Here is a 27,106-nt window from a genome sequence, read left to right on the forward strand (position 1 = left end):
TTTTTCCATGCACAAAAAACATATTTTGTTGTGAATGAACAAGATAGTGATGAATCAAATCCATATATACATCCAAATTGACTCAGACCCATCACCAAAAAAAAAAAAAAAAAAAAAATTGACTAAACCAGTGGACACTATATGATCATAAGTGGTAGGTTGATGCTGATATATCTACCCGTTCAATGCATCCAATTCAATGAGACCTTCTTATCACTCACAACAATAATTGGTATAGCGAGGTAGTTCGAAGTCCAATATTACTGTCCGGGTTTTTAGTTCACTAAAAATTGTTGATTGATATATCCCCACATTCAACACATTCAATTCAGTAAGGCTTTCACATCACTCATGTCTCACAACTGCTAAATGGCAACGTGTGATGGTGCTAGTGGTGATGGTGATGATGATGATATGTAAACATATTTTTATGTATCAATATTGAATCGGCCATATCATCTGTATCATATTAAGATCGTCTGAGACCGATCAAGATCGGTATCGATGCTGATATTGATTCGATACCCAAGAACTAAATCCTTGATCAGACTTCCTGTGTGTGCGCTGGAAATAGAACTTGCTAAGTAATTACTCATATCTAATTCCCAGCTATCATGGCCTCAAAAATCTTCTTAACACACTCTATTTGAAGAATGGCTTCTTCCCTAAGAGAACCTTTATAATAAAAAAAAAAAATTATATGGATCCAGGGCCATCATTATAAAAGCCAATTGCTTATTGTCACCAGGTCCATTGCACATGGTAATTGGTCCGTGTCAAGAAAGTTGAACTCATTAGCCAACCAAAGAGGACTTTTCAAGTTCTCCAGTAATTGTCAATCAGGTCACCACTAACAATGGTTGGCAATGAAGCTTATCTGAAAGAGCACTGACCTTACACCTTTAACTTCTAAGGTCTTTTTTGCTTTTAAAAAGGACACCCTACTGCAACTCAAAAATTGCATGGTTTAATTTCTACATTTGAATCCCAAAATTTGATTCCGATGGCACTTCAACTTCTAGTTTTCATTCTTCTCTTTGGAAGTTCATTGAGGCTTGAATCAGTTACCGGCAGAAGGATCCTAGGGAATGAGACAGATCGGCTTTCTTTGCTGGAGGTAAAGAAACAAATTGATGATCTCTTGGAACGATTCCATCCATTTCGGGAACTGGGTAGGAATTACATGTGGTCATCGTCATCAACTGGGTAGGAATTGCATATCTCCTTCCATTGGTAATCTCACTTTTCTTCATTTCCTCTGCTTTGTAAACAATAGCACCCATGATGCAATCCCCCAAGAAATCAGTAATCTGATTCGACTTCAGCACATTAATTTTTATAACAACAGTCTTGAAGGAGATCTTTCTACCAGCTTAGCAAACTGCAAAACTCGTCTAAGAGGGATTAACTTCAACATTAACCATCTTGTCGGAAAGATTCCAGTTGGACTTGCATCTTTGTCAAAGCTGGAGATCATTTCTATTAATGATAATGGCTTAACAGGAGAAATACTAGCTTCTTTTGGGAACCTTTCCTCTATCCGAGTTATCTCTTTAGCTGGAAATGGATTGCAAGGGAGCATTCCAAAATCCTTTGGTCAGCTAAGAAACTTATTCTTTCTAGCACTTGGTCGAAACAAGCTATCCGGTATGTTACCTGTATCACTGTATAATCTGTCATCTCTTGAAGTTGTTTCTCTCTGAAAAAATCAATTGCATGGGAGTCTTCCACAAGGCATAGCCTTGCTCTTCCAAATCTCCATGGACTAGAAATTGGAGAAAATTATTTCTCAGGAAGCATTCCAAATTCCATCTCCAATATTTCAACACTCCAAATATTTTCTATCAGTGTTAACAGTTTTGTTGGACCAGTCCCAAACAACTTAGGAGATCTTCAGGATCTTCAAAAATTTGTTATTGGTACAAATCAATGTGGAGCAAGGGATGGTGGTGATTTAGATTTTGTAAATATTTTGCTCAATTGTGCACAAATAGAGCTGTTGGACCTACAGGCTAATGGTTTTAAGGGTCCCATTCCCAACTTTAGAGCCAATATCTCAACACAATTCTTAATGCTTTATTTGGGAGAGAATCAAATATCTGGATTCATTCCTATTGATATTAAGAATCTCATCTCCTTAAGCACATTGGGCATGGAAGGGAACTTTCTCGAACGTAATATTCCTTCCAGTAAAGGGAAACTTCCAAAGCTTCAAAATATATTCTTGGGTGGAAATAGACTTTCAGGACAGATACCTGCCTCCATAGGCAATCTCGGTCTTTTGTATGGACTCCATCTAGAAGGAAACAACTTGAATTCAAACATTCCTTCAAACATTGGAAATTGTCAACAGTTACAGGATCTAACCCTTAACAATAATAACCTCCAAGGCCCGATACCTAAACAACTCTTTTATATTTTCTCCTTAGCAATATCTCTAGACTTATCCTACAATGCTCTGGACGGTTCCTTGCCAAGAGAAATCGGTAACTTGAAGAGTCTTTCTACTATATCTGTCCATGAAAATAGATTTTCTGGAGAAATTCCATCCTCCATTGGTGATTGCAATAGTTTGGAAAATCTTTACATGGGTGGTAATTTCTTTGAAGGAACTATTCCTCAAACTTTGGTTCTTTTGAAGGGGCTTCGAGATTTAGATCATTCACTCAACAACTTATCAAGGCAAATTCTGAAAGATCTAGAGAAAAATTCAGCATTGCAGAGTTTGGACTTTTCCTTCAATAATCTTGAGGGGGAGGTACCAACAAAAGGAATCTTTAGAAATGCAAGTGCAATTTTAGTGAATGGAAATGATAAGCTCTGTGGGGGAATTGCAGAGTTAAAATTGCCTGCATGCACAAACCATGGATCTATGAAAGGAGGAAAGTCCAAAACTTTTGGAATAGTATTAGTGATAATCGGTGTAGTATTTGGTTTTCTTTTGATATCTTCGTTTCTTATTCTTTATTGGAGAAGAAAATCAAAAGGTAAACCTCCATCCATACCATTAATCGGTGAACAGTTCTTAAATCTTTCTTACAAAGAGCTCTTCCAAGCTACTAGAGGATTTTCTTAAGCTAATTTCATAGATTCTGGTAGTTTTGGCTTTGTATATAAAGGGATTATTGGCCAAGATGAAACATTTGTGGCAGTCAAGGTACTCAACCTTCAAAATACAAGAGCTTGCAAGAGCTTTATTGCTGAATGCAAAGCATTAAGAAACATTTGTCACCAAAATCTTGTCAAGATTCTAGCTTCTTGTTCGAGTCTTGATTCAAAAGGCAAAGATTTCAAAGCCCTTTTTTACAAGTTCATGCCCAATGGGAGTCTAGATGATTGGTTGCATCTACCAATGGTGGCATATAATCATTCAAGGAGTTTGAACTTTGTTCAAAGATTAAACATTGCACTTGATGTGGCTTCTGCATTGGATTATCTTCATTACCATTGTTATGCTCCAATTATTCATTGCGATTTGAAGCAAAGCAATGTTCTACTTGACAATGATAAGATTGCACATGTCGGCGATTTTGGTTTCGCGAGGCTTCTTTCAAATCCTGATGATGATTCATCCCAGACTCAAACTAGTACCACTAGGATAAAAGGATCAATTGGCTATGCTGCTCCAGGTAACAAATAAACTATACAATTTTATCTTAAGTTATCAATATATTAAATTATGATTTTGTAAATATAAATTTCTTTTACTAAGTTGGTTCTGTCTATTCTAATCATAATCCATTTTCGGGTGATAAAAATGATGCAAATGATGATTTAGAAAAAGGGTCTAGACTAAATATCATGTTTATTAAGGTTAATATTTCATTCTAACTATTATTGGATATTCAAATCTGGTTATGGATAGTTGATTAAGTATATCAACACACTTTTAATACCTTAATCAGAGTGGATCATGGTTTTATCCATATTCATTTCAATTAGGAATTGGTTATACTATGAATGCATTGGACCTTGGTATCTAATTGGATCGAGTATAGATTGGATTCTTTATAACATAATTAAAAGAATTATGGTTCCATGTTGAAGAATTATCATGCAACTCGCAACTTTGAATTGCTTACTCACAATTTTCATATTACAAATCATAATTTCTTGTATTATATGAAAAAAAAAAATGCAAATTTGTTATTGTTATACTAAGAACGAGAGGTTTCTAAATTTCAGAATATGGCATGGGTGGAAGGGTAACCATACAAGGGGATGTGTATAGCTATGGGATCCTTTTTTTGGAGATGTTCACAGGAAAAAGGCCAATAGATAAGATATTTATTGATGACTTAATTCTCCATAACTTTTGCAAAGTCAGCTTTACCTGTACATTTGATGCAAATTTTAGATCCAACACTCCCACCCAAGGAAGAACAAAGTGAAGAAATTGAAGAGGATGCTATCCACAAAACTGAAGGCCCTAGTTATAGGACTAATAAATTACAAAATTGTGTGGCGTCCATAATCGAAATTGCACTCCAATGCTCAAAGGAATTGCCTAGAGAACGTATGGACATGAGTGATGTTGTGAAGGCGCTACATTTAATCAAAGGGAAATTTTCTTGAAGCAAGAATATTTCAATACAGGGCAACTACGCTTGATTAAAGGTGATTCCAACTTTATTATCTTTGTATTTATTTTATTGTTTTGGTCGCATAATGCTCATGAAAAACTACAAAAATAAAATTCTAGATCTTGTAGCAAAGTTAGGTTGATCTATAGTTAGTCACACATGACAATGTTTCATTAATTTTGGACAAGTCTTCCGAACTATATTTTTTTTTGGTTGGGATCAAGGCGCTTAAGAAGGTAGATCATAATGGTGGCATGGCCTTGAAATTAGTTTAGAGACGCCTCACAGAGGAGTAATGTCTTTCGCTTCGAACGATCTAAAAGAAAAATACTTTCCAATTTCAATCTTCTTAAGACTAAATTCCCTTCTAATACATCTCGGTCGTTGTGAAGGACCTATTTCCAGTGAAGGCAATGCCTTATCTATTATATGGAGCTCTATATTCCCCCTAAGATTCAGATATTTTGATAGGAATCTTTTACAAATGTTGTTGTATTGTATCTTGTCAGCCTTTCAAGCATTTGATGATAATGGTTAATTATGGTCTTGGCTTTACTCTTTCTTTGATTTCAAAATTGAGATGATTCCTTATTACTTATACATCATCAACTCTCTAAAGTTGGGGGAGAAAAAAAAATTAAAATAAAATAAAACTCCGATTTGAAGCATGCATAGTTATGCTGCAATTGGATGTAATTAAATATGAAGACGTAAGAGTAGAGTTTGTTTTTAGAAAAAAACAGGTTTTCATCTTAAGAGTATTATAAGCAACATGCTTGATATTATCAGCCCTTGGGAGCCCCTAAAATAGGCTGATTAAAGCTGAACTCCGAAGAGACTTTTAAAGCATTTTAACAAACTAAAGTTGTGTTTTGTATGTTTATAGGAATGGATTTTGGGTCTATAGCACATTCTGAAGTGAGAAAATACATTTTTTTCTCCCATTAGAATGTGTTTTAGACTCAAAATCTATTCAAAAAATGCATACCAAACATAGTCTAAGGCATCATAAGTTGGATCATAAGAATTTACTCCAGTTGTTTTGTGGTTGAGCAGTATATGGAATTTAATGTGCATGTTCAAGATTAGTTATATTACTGGAAGGGCTCTTCATTAAGGAATGCATCAAGTCAAAAGAATGAAAATTGATAAGCAACTCGTGGAATCTAATACAAAGGAGAAAGTTACCAATCTATTTGATGGAAGACAATTATATAGACTGGTCATTGTTGGAAGAGGTTTGGACTGAGGAAATTATTTCTATGCTCTCAAATGCCATGTCCTCTTCCAATGAGCCAGACACTGGTGCAGCAAATGGCAGCTTTTCTATGCGAGGGGGATGGTCACATGGCTAAAAAGACTAGACCTCAGTGTGCATCTAGTTTCGAACCACTACTTTGTGATTGCGGAACAGTCTGATCATGGAGGATGGGCTGAGCAAACTACTCAGGACCGGGTAACAGTATCCGTCTCTGCAAATTTTTTCCAATTTTATTTACCCTATTTCTTCTGCATTCCTCTTAATATTTGTTTGTCTTGTTTCAATTTTGAAGCCCCTTACCTACATAGACAACTTGTACCTCGTTATCCTTCTTATTGTTACTGTTAATTTTTTTCATTCCTGTATTTTGATCTATTTTCTTCTCTCATCCGTGTTGTTTTTCACTTCTTCTATTAAAAAGTTTTTGCATGTTCCCCCTTATATTTTTTCATGTCTTGTTGGTCTTTTAGATTAGTAGATATATTGTCCATGCTTTCTCTCTTTTCTGGATTTGTGGATTACCATTGCGTCTGTGAGTGCGTTCTTTTTAATATTTCTTCTTGGGTTTTGGCCTCTTTTCTCTGGTACTGTGATTATTGCGATTTCTCTTAAATGCCTACACTGGAATGTCCGTGGTTTACATAGTAAATTAACAAAGAACTGACCTTGTCTTTCTCTGTGAAACTAAAATTCTAGATCACTCCAATTTTCCCCTCCCTAGTTTCTTTAAGAACTTAGATAGATTTTTGTTTGTCAATAGTGAGGGTAGCAGAGGACTCAAGGGTGGTTTCTGGTGTTAGGATTTTTATGTGAGCTTAACTGATACCGATTGACCCATTGGACCCAAGCAATTATAGACCCACTCTGATTAGGAAATTCCAAGCCCAATCCATTATGGGAATAAATTAGGGTTTTAGAGATTCTATTATAAATAAAAGCTAAAGGTCCCTGCAACTGTCACTTTAACACCTTCATGATTTTGGAAGCATGAACTCCCCTCACATGAGTAGTGGGTGAAAGGTTGCAGAAGATTTTAGTGGATGGGACTCCATTGTGTAATTCCTTGTTACAATATTTATGGGATCGATCCTTAAGCACATGGGAGAGAGATTCGTGATCAATACTTATGGGACTTCCTAACTTACACACATGTATTCTTCTACTCCCATTGATTATTATATATGTGGTAAATCCACATGTTTGTGTGTTCTTGGTTTAGGGATTACACCCATGGTTAATCTTTTATGATTGGTTTATAACTTTTATATTCTAACACCAATGAGATTATTCATATGATTCTATGGTAAAGAAGCCACAATAATTGGTATCAGACCCAACCCTAATGATGTTAGAATAAAAAAAAATCAAAGAAAAATATTTTTGTATAGGATTTTGGTCCTAAATCATGGAAATCATAATTTTACCATCATTTAAAGGTCTCAAATCGAAAAACTTTATTCACAAAAGTTATAGAGGACGAGAAGACAATCATGACGGTATACACACATCATCAAAAACCTTCGAATGCGCTGGTACGTGCTGTTGAGAATCGATGACCGGAGAAGAAGAGAGAAAATAATTTTTTTTCTAAAAAAAAAAAGGCGACGAGTTATCGTTAGGTAAACTCGGTAGGGTTTTCGAGTTAACTCGGTGATACAGTGAGTCAGGGCTTGACCCAACTTTGTTTGACACGGTTAACGTCTTTGATCACTCGATCCAAAGACTCGAATTTATGACCTGGATACCCAACCCGAAACCCGAATTTTGACCCCAAAAAAACCAGTAGTGATATGGCCTAATCGGGTTGGACCACTTGGGTCAAACTAGTTGGTTCAATCAGACCAACCGTTTGGTTTAGGAAAACCAGATTGATTTTGACCATTTTTTTCTGCAACTTCAAATGGCTCGCATGGGCAAACAATGAGGAATTTTTCACCCTGATTTTTTACATTGAGTCCAATTTTTTGTGCTCTTCATTTTAATATATTATGAGCACAGTTTTGGTCAAATTTTATGGTCTGTTTTGTATAAATTACAAGTATGGGAGTTTTGTGATTCTTCATAATTTTTCCTCTTAATTAGAAGAAATGAAAGAAAATCAGCCCATACATTACTTGCATATCAGCATATGATCTTGTTTATTGGCTAATGATAGACCATGCCTTTGTTTACATATATATTTTTTTGTTCATGCTTAACCAATCCCACTTTTAACTATCGGAATGAATTTGTAGACTATTGCTGTGAGGTTGGATGGATTCTACTAAAGTGGTAAAATTCAGTCTTATTACAATAGAATACAAATCAAAGGTCTTCTTTGTTTGAAAAGACATAAAATGATAGTTGGTACCAATGTTGTTAATGTTCACCTGAAGGTGACATTATCAAAGAGAAGTCAAAGTTAAAGCAAGTGAAAACAGAATAGGGATTTCTCAATCTAGAGGATGTTGTCCATCCAAAGATGGTAGTATTTTTTAACATTAATTGATAAAAATATTTGATTTTCTTTTGTTTGTGAGCTTATGTGAATAATTTTATATGTATGTCACATTTAACAAACTGTGTTCTCTAATAAATGGATTAATTTATGACTGGTCAAAACAAATGGGAGAATAAAATTATGGATCTTAAGCTGTTTTATATGGCTCGATCAGTGAGAGGATAAATTTGGTTTATTAGGTTGCTAGTGGAAGAATGTTACTCGTGGAAGGCCAGCATACTAGGTTGCTAGTGGGAGATAAATTCAATATACTAGATTGCTAGTGGGAGGATAAATTCAGTGTACTATTTTATTTTTCATGCAAAAGAACTATTTTAAGTTTTGCATTGATTTATTATTATTATGATATTGAAAAATTATTTATGACTGAAATTTATAGTAAATTCATATTATGTCATTTTGTACTTGTATGTTTTGTTTGAAACACTCTATGATGGATAAATATGTTAGAATTAAATTGGATGTGAGCTTCCGCACATTTTATACTACACAGTAAAGTTGATGACATTTGCCCAAAGGTGATGTCACCGAAGTAAAAGAAAACATATGTATGAAAATTACTGTAACTTAGTGGCGATAACCCATAGGTGATAAAAATAATTGTATTTTCACAGTAAATTTGGATTTATAAGAGGATCAGTGTATTCTTAGCCCAAAGGATAGGAATATAGTTACGGTTATGACTCTTGTGTAGTTTATTTGCTAATTGGACATATTATATTTTCTAACCCGGTTATTTAGTGTGCATATTTCATACCTGAGATTTTTGGATTACTTGATCTGGTTTTAGCTCTCATTGAGCCCAAACAGATGTTGTTGCTGATCAAAGCACAAATGAAGGAAAATAAGAACAATTTTGTTGTCCTATTAAGTTTATAATGATTTTGGAGTAATTTTGATATGATTTCGTCTTAAATTCTGTTCTCTAAATTATTTATATACATTTATGTTTTATTTGTTTGTGTTGTCCTTAGTTGTATAAAAAACACATTAAAGCATACATTTCTGTACACATATTAATCTCAAATGTGAAAAACATGATAGAAATGAATGAAACCCACTAAAGTGATATATTCAGTTCAATTGTATATTTTTCAAGGTAAATGTGACATTTGCCCAAAGGTGATGTCACTAAATTTTATTGACAAATTGCTCAAGAGCCATGTTTTTTGACATTGATGTTATTAAGGTTTTTGATATGCTTGGTTAGTAGGAGTTTTATGATCTCATTTAACCAAAGATATCATGATGGCAAAAGCCAAAGTTTAAAGGCGGTGCCTGCTAAGGTTTATTGGCAGTGCTTAGCCAAAGTAATTGACAATAAGTCAAGATAATTGGTGGTATTTCATTAGGATTTATGATGTATAGTAGTATTTAGCCAAAGTATGTGATTTATAGCAGTATTTAGCCTAAGTCCAAAGAAGTGGTGGTTTACCACAGGCGGTTTACCAAAATTTTTGATTTCTGGTGGTATTTAACCTAAATCCATGGAAGTGACGGTTAGCCATAGGCGGTATGCCAAAGTAAGATATTAATTCGAGAGAAGGGCGATTTGCTTAAGTGTTGATTAATATCAAAGTTTATTACCTATGAAGTTTTTAAGGTAGGCTGATCTTTAGATCAGGAAAGGACCTATGAAGAAATATATATTTCATGTGATCACAGGTATCATATTAATTCCTTATATATATATATATATGTTTCCAGGCGATTTGGATTGATAATTTTCTATTGTTTGTAACATTACATAGTTATATGTCGTATATTGAGGGGTATTTTTTACTATTGTTCAACAGTAGAGATTATTGATTGAATCAAAATTTGTATGAGTGGTGTTCAGTCTTAGGATTATTTGGCCTGGTGTCTATGGAAAGATATCAATATCAGTGTAGCTCAAGTGAGAGATTGTTAGGATTTTTATGTGGGCTTAACTGATACCGATTGATCCATTGGGCCCAAGCAATTATATACCCACTCTGATTCGAAAACTCCTAACCCAATCTATTATGGGAATGAATTAGGGTTTTAGGGATTCCATTATAAATAGAAGCTAAAGGTCTCTGCAGCTGTTACTTTAACACCTTTATGATTTTGGAAGCATGAACTCCCCTCACAGGAGTAGTGGGTGAAAGACTGCAGAAGATATTAGCGGATGAGACTCCATTGTGTAGTTCCTTGTTACAATATTCATAGAATCGATCCTCAAGCACATGAGAGAGAGATTCACGATCAATACTTATGGGACTTCCAAACTTACACACAAGTATTCTTCTACTCCCATTGATTATCATATATGAGGTAAATTCACATGTTTTTGTGTTCTTGGTGTAAGGACTACACCAATGGTTAATCTTTTATGATTGGTTTATGACTTTTATATTCCAACACCAATGGGGTTATTCATATGATTCTATGGTAAAGAATCCCCAATATTTGGCTCTTGATTTCTCCTAATATATCCTTCTCCGTCCTCTTTGTTAGACCTTGATTTTTAGCCATTGAGATCCTTTCCTCGGTTGATAAGTGGATTCTAATTTGTCTCTATGCCCCACCTCAAGCCAACATCCGATCCTCTTGCTGGAAGTCCTTATTGACCTTCACCACCTCTCTCTCTTTCTCCCCTTTCTTCTCTATGGGGACTTTGATGATATTCTTAAACTAGAGAACAAGTTTGGGGGCTCCCCTTTCTTCTCTTTGGGGAGTTTAATGATATTCTTAAACCCGAGGATAAGTTTGGGGGCTCCCCCATCAAACCCTCTCCCTCATACATTCTTCTTGATAATTTAGTCTCTTCCCTCAACCTTGAGGAAATCAAACTTATTGGTAATCATTTCACCTGGTCTAATAAACAAAAACCTCCCAATCTCATTAAGGAAGCCCTTGACAAAGCCCTATCATCACCATCTTGGTTTTCCCTATCCCCTTTGGTGTCACTTTCTGAAGTCTCTTTTGTTGGGTCTGATCATAATCCCATTTTTCTCTCAACTACCCAACCTAGACCTAAGGTGCACAAGCTTTTCCATTTCCAAGATGCGTGGACTGCCCACCTAGAATTCACTTCTTTCTGCTTTAAGAATTGGCTTAGCCTATAGGATGAAAACATTTTTTCCAAACTTGCCAACTTCAACAGAATTCTCTCTCATTGGAATTTAAACACCTTTGGGAATATTCACTTACTCAAAAAGTGCCCTATTTCAAACCCACCTTGAGACTAAAAACTCTTCCTCCCCTACTGTTGAAGACCTGGCTACTTTTTCCAATAAAATCAAATGGATCTTTGAGGCAGACAAACTTTTTAGGTATTAGAAATTTAGGCACTTTTATCTCTCTGATGGTGATCGGAACACAAAGTTTTACCACTCCATTGTCAAGTCTAACCAACATAAAAGGAAATTGATTATATCCATTCCCACGATGGCTCTCTTCTTACTAATCCTACTGACATTACATCTGCCTTTGCTACCCACCTCTCCTCTATTTTCACCACTTCAAATCCTTTGGATCCGTCTTTCATTGAATGCCTTTTTCCCCCCATCCTTAACCCTTCTGAACTTCATTCCCTTGTTTTCTAAAATTCGCAACTCTGTCTTCTCTATTGGTGCTCACAAAGCACCTGGGCCGGATGGTTTTCAAGCTATTTTTTTCCAAAAATTCTGTGATACCATTAATTTGGATGTTTGTAATTTCGTCACCTCTTTCTTTCGTGATATTTCTCTACTCTTTGGCTCTAATCACACCCTTATTTGTCTCATTCCTAAAAAGGAAAACTCCTCTTTTGTTGGAGATTTTCGCCCCATCAGTCTGTGTAATGTTTCTTACAAAATAATCACCAAAATCCTAGCTTGGAGACTTAAGGGAGTACTCCCTAGAATCATTTCCCCTTTCCAATCTACTTTTGTCCCTGGCAGATAGATTTCTGATAATATCATCATTGTCGAGGAAATCTTTCACTTCTTGAAAAAGACCGAAGGTAAACCAGGTTTTGTCGCCATCAAACTTGATATGGCAAAAGCATATGACAAACTTGAACGGGGTTTTTTAAGAGGCATTTTTTATTTCATTGGGTTTGGGGAAAAATGGGGAGATATCATTAGCTACCTAATTAGCTCCTCATCTTTCTCTATCAAGTTGAACGTCTCAGCTTACAACTTTTTTGAACCCTCTCATGGTATCCAACAGGGATGCCCCCGTAGCCCTTTCTTTTTTATTATGGCCATGGAAGGGTTGTCCCGTCTCCTATCTGCCTACAGAGACCTGAACCTTTTCAAAGGAATTAAGGTGGCTCGAAATGCTCCCGAAATCCCTCACCTTTTTTTTTGCAGATGATACTTTCATCTTTTGTAGAGCCACCCCTGATGACATTTCCACTATTAAGTGTATTTTGGACATTTTTGCTGACCTCTCTGGTTTGACTATAAATCTGGAAAAACGTGGACTAGTATTTAGCTCTAATGTTAGTAGCACTTGTAGAACCTCTATTTGTAATCTGATTGGGATTAAGGAAATGGATTCTAACTCTACCTACCTTGGCACCAACTTATTACTAGTTAGATCCAAATGCAATAGATTCCAACACATTGTTAACAGATTCGGTAAGAAACTCTCTTCTTGGAAGGCCAACCTTCTAACTTTTGCAGGACGTTCAATGCTAATACAGTTGGCTCTTTCTTTGATCTCTTCTTACCTTATGTCTTGCTTTGCCTTTCCAAAAAACACTTGCAAAAAATTGGATTCCATTTATTTGAATTTTTGGAATGGTAATTCTAATAATGACAGGAAGCTACATCTAATTGGATGGCATAAGGTTTGTACCCCCAAATCCATGGGGGGGTTGGGTTTGAGAACCTCTGAAATTCATAACAAAGCTCTTTTACTTAAGCTGGGGTGGCGGCTTCTTTGTGATAAGGACTCTCTGTGGGCTTAGGTATTATATTTCAAATAGTTCCCTCACATATCTCCCTTTCACCCCATTACTTAAAAAAAAAAAAATGTTTTTGCTACAAGGAATAGTATTGCTAGCATTCTCCCTACCCTCTTCAAAATGATTCAACGTAAGATAGGCAATGGATGTAATACAGATATATGGAATGAGCCTTGGATACCTAATTACAGTTCTCCCCTTAACTCCTTGCAGTCTCAGTTAGACCACCCCTCTTCAATTACCAAGGTAAGTGATGTGATTTGTGGGGATGGTAGGAAGACTAGCCTCCTCACTTCCTTTCTTCCCTTCGCTGTTATTTGTGATATTTTAAAAATCTCTGTGAATTCTCAAGTTGATGTTTGGTGGTGCCACCTGTTTAAATAGGAACCTTCACTACTAAATTGGCTGCCAAATTTTTAACTTCAAACATGATTACTAACCCCATTGGATCCTCCAACAAGTGTACCTGCTCTTCTCTTTGCTCACATTGGTGGAGATACTTATGGAAACTCCCCATACAGCCGAAATTTAAAATCTTCTTTTGGAGACTATGTCATAGAGGGATCTCCACAAAGGATATTTTGGGAAAATGGAAGCAATTTGACCAATCATGTGGCTTCTGTCTGAATCACTTAGAGTCCTTATGAGACACTTTCTTGTTATACGAGTTTACTAAACGAATTTGGGCTACTTGTCCCTTGGGTTTAAAGACTGAACATGTTTCTGCCCCTTCCTTTATGCACTTTATTATGTACTGCTTTAACTCTAATCGGATCCCTACTGAGCATCGTAGCAACTTTTTCTCCACTTTTATCATTGTTTGTTATTTTATTTGGAGTCGTCATAATCACATTGTTTTTAAACATGCCAAACCAAACCCACACAAAATCCTCTCTCCTGCATTATGGTGGATTAACAATCCAAATCATAGGTCTTATATTTTGTAGCCAGACCAACAGGTTCAAACAATTTAGTCCCATGCTCCAAATATTATTTTCCCTAAATTTGACTTTATTATTTTGATTATTGTATGTGTTAATGACCCTAATCTCAATTTGTCCGGCTGGGCAAATTGTTTCATTCTTAATGGAGAATGTATCTCATTCACAACTGACTACTTGATGATAGGGAAATCTATCGAAGCAGCCACCAGAGGACTCCTACTCGGAGTTCAACAAGCACAGGTGAATGGCTGGAGGCTGGAGGCTAAAGGAAGTGTGGAATAATTTTGATGACCTAGAACATCTGTTATTTAACCTAACAACTACCTCATGGCTATGGAGCATAGTACCTCTCTTTCTCGATGTCTATAACATTCTCCCCACCCTTTCCTTTTGGCTCGTCCCAACGAATGATGTGGTTGTTGTTTTGGCTAGACTAGCATACATAGCTATGGTTAAGAAATCCAACTTATCTTTCTATAACCTGGATAATGGCATACTTTTTATCTCTTTTAATTGACTTTGTTTCTCTTTCCAAAAAAAAAAAAAAAAAAAGGGATTTTTGATGTGTTATTGCATAATATGAGTGCTTGCCTATGAACTCCTAATTTTTTATTCATAATAAAAATCATTATTTTCACATGAATAGAAAGGGGAAAAAAGAGATTGAATTTTATTGTTGTCCCAAGGTTGACACTGAGAAGGAGGGTGAATTAGGGTCACAAAAATTCTTCCAAATTTATCCACACTCTTTCTTGTACTCCCTTGATGTTTCCTCATTTACTTCAGTCCAAACATTCTTTTCTCATTTCAAATTCACATAACTCATTGAACATACATTTTGACATGCCTTGACATGAATATAAAAATAGCGCATGCTTGATGATTCTCACATCAATATGAAAGTAAGTTGTTAATTGATCTTGGTCTTGATCTGATTTGTAAGTGGGTCACCTACGGCAATATAGACCCACAAGGATTAGAAACCCTAGTTGGTCAGATCACTATAAATAAGAGGTTCGGCCACAAAATAACATAATTGTGATTAGGGGTGAACATGGGTAGGGTTGCGCCGAGTTTCTTAAAACCCTAGCCCAACCCTAGGTCCTCAAAACTCAACCCAGGCCCGACCTAACCCAACCTTGTCGGGCTCATGTCTAGGCCCAACCCTACCGAATTCAACTACAACCATAACCTTATCTCAACTAAATGAAGCCAGCTACATGGATCCAACAGATGCAAATAGTGATAGAAGAAAAGGCAGTAGATGGTAGTAAAGAAAAATAAAGAGGTAAAAGAAGCAAAGTGAGAGGTAAAAGACAAAGTTAGAGCAGCATCTTGAAAACATTCCCCTAAAAGGGGTCAGATACATGTGTCTTTGTCCTTCAAACGACCCTATCTGCAGTCATACTTGGGTTGAGCCCAAGCTTTTGCATGTCTTTTCTTATCACTTCTCCTATAGTCAGTTTAGGTCTATCATTTCCTCTCTTAACACCATGTATTTAAATCTGATCACTCCTCCTTACTGGTGCATCCATGGGTTTCCTTTGGATATGTCCATACCACCTTAAATGGCTCTCGTGGAGCTTGTCCAAGATTGGTGAATCCCAAAATTAGATTTGATAAAATCATTCCTTACTTTATCTCTCATTGTCTTATGACACATGCCCCTTAGCATCTTCATCTCTGCCACTCGTAGCTTATCTATATTATTCTTTTTAACTGCCCAGCATTCCGAGTATAAGTCATAGCCGGTCTTATCACTGTCTTATAGAATTTTTTTATAAGTTTAATAGGCATGCGTTTGTCATACAACACTCTCGTTGCACCTCTCCAATTCATTTAGTGTACTTTAATTCTATGAGAACACCATCCTCTATATCCACATCATTGTTAATGGCCCCAAGGTATCGAAAGCAATTACTAAATGGCAATTCATGCTCCTTGAATTTTACTGCTTCATCAACTGTCCTGGTCTACATAAAGTTACATCTCATAAACTTTGTCTTTGTTCTGCTTATCTTAAAACATCTTGATTTTGAGCTTGTTCTTCATAAATCTAGCTTAGTATAAATCCCTTCCGCAGTCTCATCTATCAGAATAACATTGTCGGCAAATAACATGCACTAATGGACTCGTCTTGAATTTACCGGGGTGTTACAAATGGTATCAGAACAGACCTCGACAGTGTGTGGCGCCACAACAGGGACATTGTGCTGAAAGAGGGGAAGTTGTGACACCTAAGAATACGGTAAGTAGCAGACTCACTTGAGAGATCAGTGAGGTGTCTCCACCAAGAATATGGTAAGTACCAGGGGTTTAGGTGAATGTGTACAAACTTTAGTCCCACATCGCTTTGGGAGGGACTATTGGGTTAGTTAATAATTTCTAGCCTCCTGAACATGGCACAATACGTTTTAAAGCCTTAAAGGCCATAGGCCAAAGAAGACAACATTATATAAGATTAATGGGGCTGGGGAGTTGTAGACCTTCTTGCACTCGGTAATCTCGTCAACCCCTTTTGACTATCAAGCTCATTTTAGAGGATATTTTAATTCAAAATCCTCATATGAATCTTGTAATTTTTTTTCCCAACAAGCTAAACATCTTAGCTAACTCTCTAGCAAGCAGTGCTCTGTGACAAACATAGTTTGGCCCATTTTCGATCCTTGGATCTAAGATTAATGTTTGATATCCATGCATCTATCCAGTTCTATTGAATAAATTTATTTTCACCCAAAAAAAAAAAAAAACTACTCTCCCTCTCCCCTATCTCCTTTCCCATTATGAGATTCCTAACCAAGAACTCAAAAACAGAAATATATTGGGAATGGAACCTACTTATGATCATATCTCCCATCTTGTAGCTTTTTCCTTTCATCATCCTTGCTCTTTATCCTTCAAATTCAGCCTTCAATCTCTAAAATTCAACTGCTAGTTTTCACAAACTGTTTTCCTTCCCTCTTTCTCTTCTTACTTAGGCCATTGTATGGGCTGAATTGTGTGTAGGTTTCAGGGCCTATAATTGGGAGAAATTTGTGATTGCGCATGATTAAAAAAAAAAAAAAGAGTGACTTTGGGAATGCAAATGTAATGGGGAAAATTAGGGTATGTGATCAGTCCCAACCTTGAATTAAATGAGAGACTATGATTTAATATGAAATAATAAATCAAGTGTAATGACTATGGTTGGGATTACCATATACGATTTAAGACATTTTATCCAACACATAATGAACAAAAGGACTAAAGTAAGGGACTGTTTTAAGTGTATGGACTCTAATAACATGATGAGGACCTAATTGATATCAACAAGATGGAAACATCATGTTAAGAAAAAGTATGGACTAAGGTTATATAAAAGAAATAAATGTAACTTGTTAAAATTTTTTAAATTTTCTAAGGATATTTACACATAATACTAATGGGAACCTTAAATATAAAGATAAGCTAAAAGATGACAAAAATAGAAATTCAATCCAAAACTAAAATAAAAGATAAGTCTTGTAAGTGCCGCAATCAAACAGTGAAAGACACTAACGGGTGTTCTTCCTAGTTTTCTGTGAGAATTGAGGTGAGCGGAACTTACATAACTAACGGTTATTTACCATTTTATGTTGATGTGTGTTGGAATGGGGAATAAATGAAAGGATTGAAATGCTATAGTGTCTTGATTTGCTTACTTTTATATTGATGTGAGAATCATCAAGCTTGTGCTATTTTATACGCATGTATTTTTCAAGAGATGTTAAAATGTATTCTCAATGAGTTATGTGAAATGGAAATGAGAAAGGAATGTTTTTGCTGAAATGAATGGAAATGAATATATATATATTTATATATGATTGGACATGGCTGCAACACTTTCAATAAGGGGTCAAGTGTTGGATGTGGTACCTTATGTTTTGTATCTCATTTAGTGGGGGAGGAGGAGTGAGATGTATCATATGATTGTTTCTCACTTCATAAGGGAGGAGGAGTGAGATGTATCTTATGGATGTTCTTCACTTAGTGGGGAGAGGAGTGACAGATTGATATGGAAGTACCATAACGGAGTTATGGCCTTGAGTGGTCGATAGTATTTGAACTGACCTCAACCCACCAAGAGAGCACGAAGAGAACCTACGGTAGGACTGCTCAGCACGAACCATTTATCCCAATCACTTGCAACTGCAATGCTCAATAAGCCCACACTTCTATTTCTTGCCTCGTCCCCATGTGAGGTATAGATCATCTACGTGGAACCTCGTATGCCTTATCATAGGATAGTGACGTCTGTAACCGTCTCTGAGCCCAACCATACCTAACAAACTTAACCAGGCATGGGTTAGGCAGTTATCTAACCATAAAGCTAACTATGGTTGATTTAGCCGTTAGAAGATTAGCAAACTCAGCGTAGGAAAGAGACAAGCTCGCCAATAAGTAGAGACTCTACATTAGCAATGAAGGGGACAGCCTAAACAATGAATGTGATACCTTACTCTCTAAACCCGATCTAATTTTAGGTTTGCTCAATTTGGTCTTGCAGGACCTGAACCAAAGAAAGCAGAGGCGGATACCTTATGGAACATGATGGCTAGGGTGATTTTGAACTCAGATGAGTTGGAGTCCGTGCCTAGTGAAGTTCGTATGCCCAAGCCATGCACTCGCATGTATCACCGGGACATGTATGCGCAATAAAGATACGTGGTCGTATTTTGTGTTAAGTATGCGTATATCGATTTTTGATAGTAGAATGCGTGTTGGGGCCGAGCCCCATCGAAAATCCCAATGATTCGATTTTGGCTGATTGATGAGTAGTCATGGTTGGGTCGGACCCACCAGTGTGACCTACCACTCTGATCTTTAGATATTTTAATCCCACTATAAATAGCATTTATTACTTTTCTTCACCTCATTTATTGTTTTACACGGTGGGTGAGAATAGTAAAGAAGAGAGAGAAAAGAAGGAGAGAGAAGAGAAGAAATAGGGAAAAAAATATTCGTTGTGTGTTGTCGAGGTTGAATCTTTTGATTTTGACCCTAGATTAACGATCCTCATCTCGAGATCTACAATTTGAGGTGAGTAAAGTCCATATTCCTTAAACCCTTAGGAAGCCCTAAGTGGAACCCTTCGATTTGGGTAGTAATCCTTTGGATCTTGTTATTATCTTTTGAGAATGTGAATCTAAGGTTTAATAAAGGTCGTACATGTTGTTTATGAAGGATTTAGAGGAAGACTTGCAAGCTTTGTGAAGCATTTGTTGATCTCTTGAGCTAAAGAGAAGGATTTGATGTTTTGAAGTGTTCTTGAGCAAAGAAGTAAAGCCCAAGCTTAAAATTTTGGATCAACCTTAGATCTAGGTTGGAATCATGATTTAAAGCCTTAGATTTGTGAAAAATATGGTCGAATTGATCCATGGTGGTTTTTCTAAGGTGGGATGAAGAATAGGAGAGAACAGTAAAATCCTGGTTCTGATTGGTGGGTGCCTGTGAATGGTCGGACCCACCAATCCAATGTCCTCCTGTCCTAGGTGGGCTGCTAGATCAATCGACGTGCAAGATCGATGGGAAACCTGGCCCGATGCCCCTAGCTAGTCGATCCAGGTAAGGTTCCTGGGTCGAGCAACGAGCGAGGATTGGTGGGTGCCTTACCCGTCGGTTGATCCACCAATCTGACTTTTTAGATTATGAATGGGATAGATTTGTCGGGTAACCTTCTATGGAGATTCCAAACATATTAGGATCATCATATCTCATTAGTTATGAGCCTAAAGTGAGACATGTTAAACCCAACTCTTTTATAATAGATTGTACTAGAAACTCGCTTCATCTCGCCCCGGATCTTCCTCTTACCAAGGAAGGTGATCTTCGTACACAACTAGGTAAATGGGAAAATGGCATTGCATCATTTCATTCTGGATTGTAGACTAGCTATGTCATCATATTATTATTGTGTAGACTAGTCATCCACGAGTGCCATCACATGCATTGATGTGTGCATTATGAATTTTATTTATGATTTAACATGCTGATATCTGTAATTGTTAAATGTTTATTCTTGCTTGTGATATGGGATGGATGACTTTAAACTATTGAATATGATGTTATGCTAGACTAGATATTCATTTCATTCTGGTTGTAGACTAGCCATGTCATCATATTATTATTGTGTAGACTAGTCATTCACGAGTGTCATCGCATGCATTGATGTGTGCCGATTATGAATTTCATTTATGATTTAACATGCTGATATCTTTAGTTTCTAAATGTCTATTCTTGCTTGTGATATGGGATGGATGATTTTAAACTATTGAATATGATGTTGTGCTAGATTAGATGCCATAGTCGGCTTAGACACAAATGCATTGGTGGCCTATGAAATGGGACGCGGTGGCACTATGCAGTCATACTATCTCACATAAGAGTATGCAGTTAGGAAAGACATATCCCTATGCTACGACCCTTCCTAATAGGGGTTTAGGTGTTGGGTATATCACTGGGGGGAATCCCGAGGTTGTGTACTAACGGTGGCGGTTAAAAGTACGCCTGGTTGATCATTAGGACTGTCGGCAACTTTGGTAATATAACAAGAGGACTAATCGTACTGCTTTTAATTTGATGCAGAGCAAGGCCATTTTACTTTAATGTCGCTGAGAAACAGCAATTTACTTTTTTGGTACCCATGTCTGGCCTTCTCTAGCAATCATATGGGCGGATCTCGGGATGAGGTTCGTGGCTTATACCCGGAGCATAAGCGCATTGTGGTTGCGAGTAGCACATGACCTATGACTTAGAATCGTTATCTAGGTGGACTACGATAATAAAATGAACTGCATGCATATAGGTTCATTTGTATTGTGACTGCTTATTTGGTCTTTCTTTTCACTCACTGGGCTAGTGAGCTCATCCCACGTGCACACCATTTTTAGATGATCTTATAGGTTATCCGAATAAGGAGCTAGAGCCGGGACCCACTTTAGAGTTTCCAACTGAGAACTAGTGGGTTCCTGAAGATCTTGGGCAAGGGGTCGAGTGCCCATACGATAGCTGTGTTACGGGTCAGCAACATTGATACCATATTGGGAATCTTTTTGATTATTTTGAAATGTTACCCCTTTTGTACTCTAGATGTTTAAATTGTATTTCTTGTGTATATATCATGCCTAAGAGCCCACATGTAAATGTACTATGTAATATAATTTGGGTATCAAGAGTATTGGGGTATTTACAGGTAAATACATGTAAGACTTCCGCTGAAATACAAAATCTTCTTGGTTTAGAGTGTGTATGATGTACTATGGTTCTTGTATTAGATGATCCTGGTAGGTTTTGGGTTAACAGGAGTTAACTCGGTCACCAGTCCGGTTCTGTATGGAACAGGGTGTGACAATAAAAGAGATTATCAACGTCTATAAATGATACTTAGCAAGTTTAGAAGATAAGTGTAACACCCTAAACTGGAAGCAGTTGAGCTTAGTGTCAAGACCTAGCTAACACAGGAGATAGGCTGCCTTATTGTGGTGGATTCACTTGTATAACAAAAGAGAGGAAGAATCTATTTTTCTGTGTGGGGCCCACATGCCTACACCTCCGAGCCTCGCACTTACCACAATGTAGAGGTCCTAATGCTGACCAAATCCAACCTAATAGGTCAGCTTTTGGTGGGGTCTATCAATGGGAATGAAATGTTAAATAGTTTTATGTTTTATAAATTAGTTTTAGGAATCAATTTTTAGAAATTAGTTTTAGAAATTAATTTTTAAGAATGAATGTGTTCAGCCAAACATGCCTTAATGGGTCATATTTCAGCAATATAAATAGCTCTCCTCTCTCATTTCTGTCATTACAAGAAGAAGAAGAAGAAGAAGAAGAAGAAGAAGAGGAGGAAGGAAGGAAGGGGGCTGGCTACGGACTGTATGCGGCCGATCTCTATTGTTCCTGGCTGCTACCTCCTCCTGCTGCTGCTAGAGGCTATTGCTGCTCAGTTGTGCATGCTGCCTGCTACTGCATGCAGCCCTTGTTTGCTTCACAAATGAGGTTGTTGTGCACTGCTACTGATGATGCTACCCTAATCCTGTAACTTCTAGTGCATGTTGCTGCCCTTATGTTTTTGCTACATGCAAGGTAAGGAGATGTTGTCGAAGAGTTCAGATGCTGATATGGCTGTTACACCTAAGGTAAGGCTGTTACCCTGTTATTTCTTTGAAATTGGTTAGGTTAATTAGGTTAGTTAGCTAGGGTTAGGGATTCCATCAGTTTAGGGACTACAATTAAGTCCCTATCGGTGGAATCCAGAACCTAGTGACTAAATTCTCAATTTCAGGAAGGGTTCAGGGATGTAATTTAAAGTAAATCCATCCCTGCAAATCCTAATACAAAGGGCTTTGTTGTTCGTAAGGAATTCATGCAAATTGGGACTAAATTGAGGTAGTAGCAGGCTAGGGTCAGGGATTTTAGTTAATTTGGGACTATAATCAAGTCCCTATGGACTTATTTGCTTCTTTATAGAAGAAACCCTAAAATTCAACTGGGTTCAGGGACTGTAACTGTCAGAAGACCATCTTTATGAACCCCAAAGCATAGGTTTTTTACTTTCCAAGCTGAATTCTATATAATTAGGGTTAGATCAAGGCTGGTTAAGTAAAAATTCTGCAGAAAACCCTATAGGCAGAATTTTATTGATTTTAAAGATGGGATTTCTATAAGAATTTAGTTAAATTATTCCCTAAAATCTGTTGCAAGTCTGATTAGGGTTGATTTTGTGATTCTAAACCTATGAATCTGACCATAATTAAGTGATCAATTTAGGGGACAGAAGTTCAATTCTGTAGAAAAAATCATAGGCAGAATTCTATTAATTTTCAGATTTGGGGAATTGACACTAATTAGCTTAATTGCTTCCCTATAACCCAATATTGGGCTCAACTGGAATTGAAACTTGTCTAGGGTTACTGAAATTAATTCAATTAATGATGAATTATAGGGAAATTGGATGCAACCCTTCAATTTGCCTGGTTCAAGCTAAATTCCAATTTTTTTTTAGGAATTGGGATAGTATACTATTATACAATTTTGGTTATTGTATTGGGGGTTTGAGGGACTATAGAGTGACCCTAAAGGCATGAAGAAAATCTCCCCATGCTGCCATGAGCACTGGCCTTTGACCATATGTAGCCCAAGCCAAGGAGACTTGCAGAACAGCTTGTAGTATAGCAGAAAATACTGTTGAAACCAACCCATCGGTTGCGCATTTTTAAGGCTGAATAGCCTCTGTTTCTGCTGAACTATGCCCTGCCCCTTGTGGATCATGTCTCTTACTTTTTACCTGAAGTTGGCCCTATAGGTAGGGGTAGCTCGAGGGCTATTTCTGAGACTTTAAATTTGGTTAGTACGTGGGTTGTTGATAATTATTTGGGTAATTTACAGCGCCACCCCCTGGAGAATGCCATTATTATAGGAACACCCCCTCTCTTTCACCAAATTAGACTCAGACCCCTTACTGTCAGTCACCGTTAAGAAAGAATTTGAAATGACATTTTTACCCTTTTAACTAAAACAAATAAACAATCGTATTTTACCTTACCTCTCACTGCAACAGCAGATACCACTGGCGGTTCAGCTTCTTCTCCAGTCACTGGCGGTTCCAGCTCTCTCTCTCTCTCTCTCGGCTGACTTGGGTTCTCTAAATAAAAAAACCCAAATGCTTAGTCATGGATTTTCAATCTTCACAGAAAAAAATTCCTCCAGATCGGAAATGGAAAAAGATCGAGTGATCACCGCCGCTAATGTCACTGCCACTAACAGGCATTGCAGATCTGACTCGGGAATCAAACACGATTCCAGTAAAATGATAAGCTTTTATGCTGTTACAATTTCAAGTTCTGAGCAGAGTTGATCATCCCTAATATCCCGCAGCAGATCTGTTTCTTCTTCTCCTCTTAGATTTATTATTGTTTTCACAATTTCAACTTCTGAGTGATCAGATTTTAAGTTCAACTCTTGAAAATGAAAATGGGGAAGGAAGCAAAACCAACGACAAGGGTGGGGGAGAGCGACCCTTGACCTCAGTTGCTAACTCTACCGAACCGTTTCAACCATTTTTCTCTTTGAGAGAAACCAAAAATCCATTTTCTTGAGTGATCAGATTTAAAGCCCACCACTGCATCCAGCCTGGTTTCTTTCAAGATCAGATTACTGCCGCCGTGATCGTTGATGTAGCTGCCACCGCCGGTGCTCGATCTGAGAGAAAGGTACAGTAAACATGGGATCCTGCCGCCGCCGCTGCCGCCGTGATCGTTGATGTAGCTGCCACCGCCGGTGCTCGATCTGGGAGAAAGGTACAGTAAACATGGGATCCTGCCGCCACCGACGCCGCCATGATCGTTGATACAGCTGCCACCGCCGGTGCTGGATCTGGGAGAAAGGTACAATAACCATCGATTTGAAGATAAGACTTATTAGATGGGCATTTTAGGTACTTCACATTTAGTAAGGGCATTTTGGTATTTAACATAAAAAACAGTAGCTGACATCAGTATATAAAATATATTCTTTAACGGTGACTGACGGTAGGGGGTCTGAGTCTAATTTGGTGAAAGAGAGGGGGTGTTCCTATAATAATGGCATTCTCCAGGGGGTGGCGCTGTAAATTACCCTAATTATTTTGGGTTCAGTAGTAGACCTTTAATTAGTCATGTTAGAAATTATACATGTTTAACATTGTGATAATACACCTTTGGTTTAAGAACCTAAAACTATTCGGGCAAGGACAGACGATTGATTACGGGGGATCCTATCGTATTTTGTGATTTGGGTTTCGAGGTGAATGGGTGTTTGATTTATTTTACGGAGTGTTTTGATATCTTCAGTTATGTGTGCCATGTCAAATGTGATGAATACCATGTTATGCATTTATTTATATAAAATTATATATTCACATATTGCATGATTTTATTGACTTGGATGTGATCGAGGTTTTGTAGATGGATTGTAATTTTGTCGGTCTATGGCATAGTGTGACTGAGGTTCTTTCCTGTACCGTGGGCTCAGAGGTCAGTCTTATAACTATGGCCACAGATGTGTGATTGGATGTTATGGAATGCTATGGATAATATGGATGCATGTAGATGCATATGGTTAGGATCACATCCCAGTGCTATAACTCATTGCCAATAGGGGTAAGGTATTGGTTAATCCCACTCAGTGGTAGATCGCGGTGGACTACTACGCTCGGGTACAACATACTGTATTCTTAGAGGGCACAACATGGTACGACATACTGTACGCATTACTGTCGGACAGCATGAGCGGCCCGATGATAGTGTGGGATTTCAGGACCATGGCTGTCAGGGGTTACTATTTAGGAGTTTGCTAGGGGACTTAGGTTCTTTCTGAGATTGGTTGACTCCTGTTTGTAGCTAGCTTACATCTCTGAGGCCCTACGTATTTAAAAGGGGATGCCACCTATGCTGCTTATAGCATTTATACCCATACATACTGAGATTTAGTAATTATAATGGATAATTATAATTAAAATGGATCATATGATTGTGCATCTGTGATTTGACTAAGAGGGTGTATTGGTTTCATGTTGTTGTGTGTGCTTGCATGCTCACCTCTCATTGGGCTTGTGAAGCTCACCCTCGTTGATTACTATTTTTAGATGGTGGAACCGATGTTGAGGCAAGATCGGATTTCAACGGCGGTTGTGAGGCTTGTGTCTACGAGACACGAGATTGCTGATTGATTTCACTACTGTTATTTAGTAAATTCTTGTGATGTATATATTGATGTTATATGTAAGAGGTAAATATTAAACATGTGGGTTGTTAACAAATGAATTTTGTATGTTGTAATTTATCACTTTAGTAAATCACGAGTGATATTTGTATGATTTATTAGCATACTCTGATTTTAGAATGTGATCTTGGCGGCATTTGTGAAATTAAGGTACTGTTTCTGTGATCCTGAAGGATTAGGTTGACTGGATGTGGGTGTCCAGTACCACATATCTTGGCCAATTAGTGGCAGGGTGTGATAGTAAGACCCTCAACAGACTTACTACTGTACATTCCCTTTTTTTTTTTTTTTTTTTTTTTATCTATGACTTGATTTAGGCATCAAAGTCTCTTTCCCGGAGCTTCCTTTGAACCAGTTTTTAATATGTATTATGCATAATCGTACGAGCGAAACAGTGTATCAACAATATTAAATTCTGGAAAATGAAACCTTTATGTTTGATTTATGGAAATGTGATTCTAAATGTTGATTTTAGAGTAGTTATGCATGAGTCTATCTCACTGGGCTTTTAGCTCATTCTCCCTTATATTCGTCTATTTCCAAATCCCATGAATGTAGAGTGCCATTGTCAAAGTTCATATTTGGGGAGTTGACTTTAGTTGCTTTGATTTGGAGATTCTTTTATTTTAATCGGTATGTATATGATGTGGATTGTATGAACTATTTTAGACTTTTGTAGTAAATGTTGTATATACTTTCATTTTCTTAGACCGTAGGAAATGTTAGGGCCCGTTTGACAACGTTTCTGTCGTTTCTATTCCCAGAAACAACAGAAACATAAATTCACGTTTCTAGGATAAGAAACAGATTTTTGGGTGTTTGATAAACCTGTTTCTTGGAACGTTTTTTGCACACAGTTAGCCATACATATGCTGGTACGATAAACAAAAAAAGTTTCTTTCATGCACCATAAAGTACCAAATCCAGGAAAAATATGCTCTTCAAGAAGAAATTTCTATATAAACATATATTTGATCAGAGATTCCATTATATGAGTGTGGAAATGAGAGGGAAGACTCCAGTTTAACACCACAAACAATGTGGGCAAACATTCAAAGGGTTAAAAGTTAAAAGCAGAGTCAAAAAATTAGAAAGCAGGTATAATAAAAAGAACAACAA

At 37.1% G+C, this 27,106-nt stretch overlaps 1 protein-coding gene and 1 long non-coding RNA gene across 2 annotated transcripts; both read left to right on the forward strand.

The window, feature by feature from the left end:
- Positions 1–1,003: 1,003 nt before the first annotated feature.
- LOC122063574 (putative receptor-like protein kinase At3g47110) lies at positions 1,004–3,640 on the forward strand. Its single transcript, XM_042627274.1, has 4 exons — positions 1,004–1,206; positions 1,349–1,647; positions 1,794–2,933; positions 3,120–3,640. The coding sequence occupies exons 1-4, from the start codon at positions 1,004–1,006 to the stop codon at positions 3,638–3,640; spliced, it is 2,163 nt and encodes a 720-aa protein (XP_042483208.1).
- An 18,396-nt stretch (positions 3,641–22,036) lies between these two features.
- LOC122063571 lies at positions 22,037–26,136 on the forward strand. The gene is made up of 2 exons (XR_006135399.1): positions 22,037–22,365; positions 25,851–26,136. It is a non-coding gene; the product is annotated as an uncharacterized LOC122063571 (long non-coding RNA).
- The last annotated feature ends 970 nt before the right edge of the window (positions 26,137–27,106 follow it).

The sequence above is a fragment of the Macadamia integrifolia genome, unplaced genomic scaffold (genome assembly GCF_013358625.1).
Source record: "Macadamia integrifolia cultivar HAES 741 unplaced genomic scaffold, SCU_Mint_v3 scaffold1363, whole genome shotgun sequence".
Lineage (NCBI taxonomy): Eukaryota > Viridiplantae > Streptophyta > Magnoliopsida > Proteales > Proteaceae > Macadamia > Macadamia integrifolia.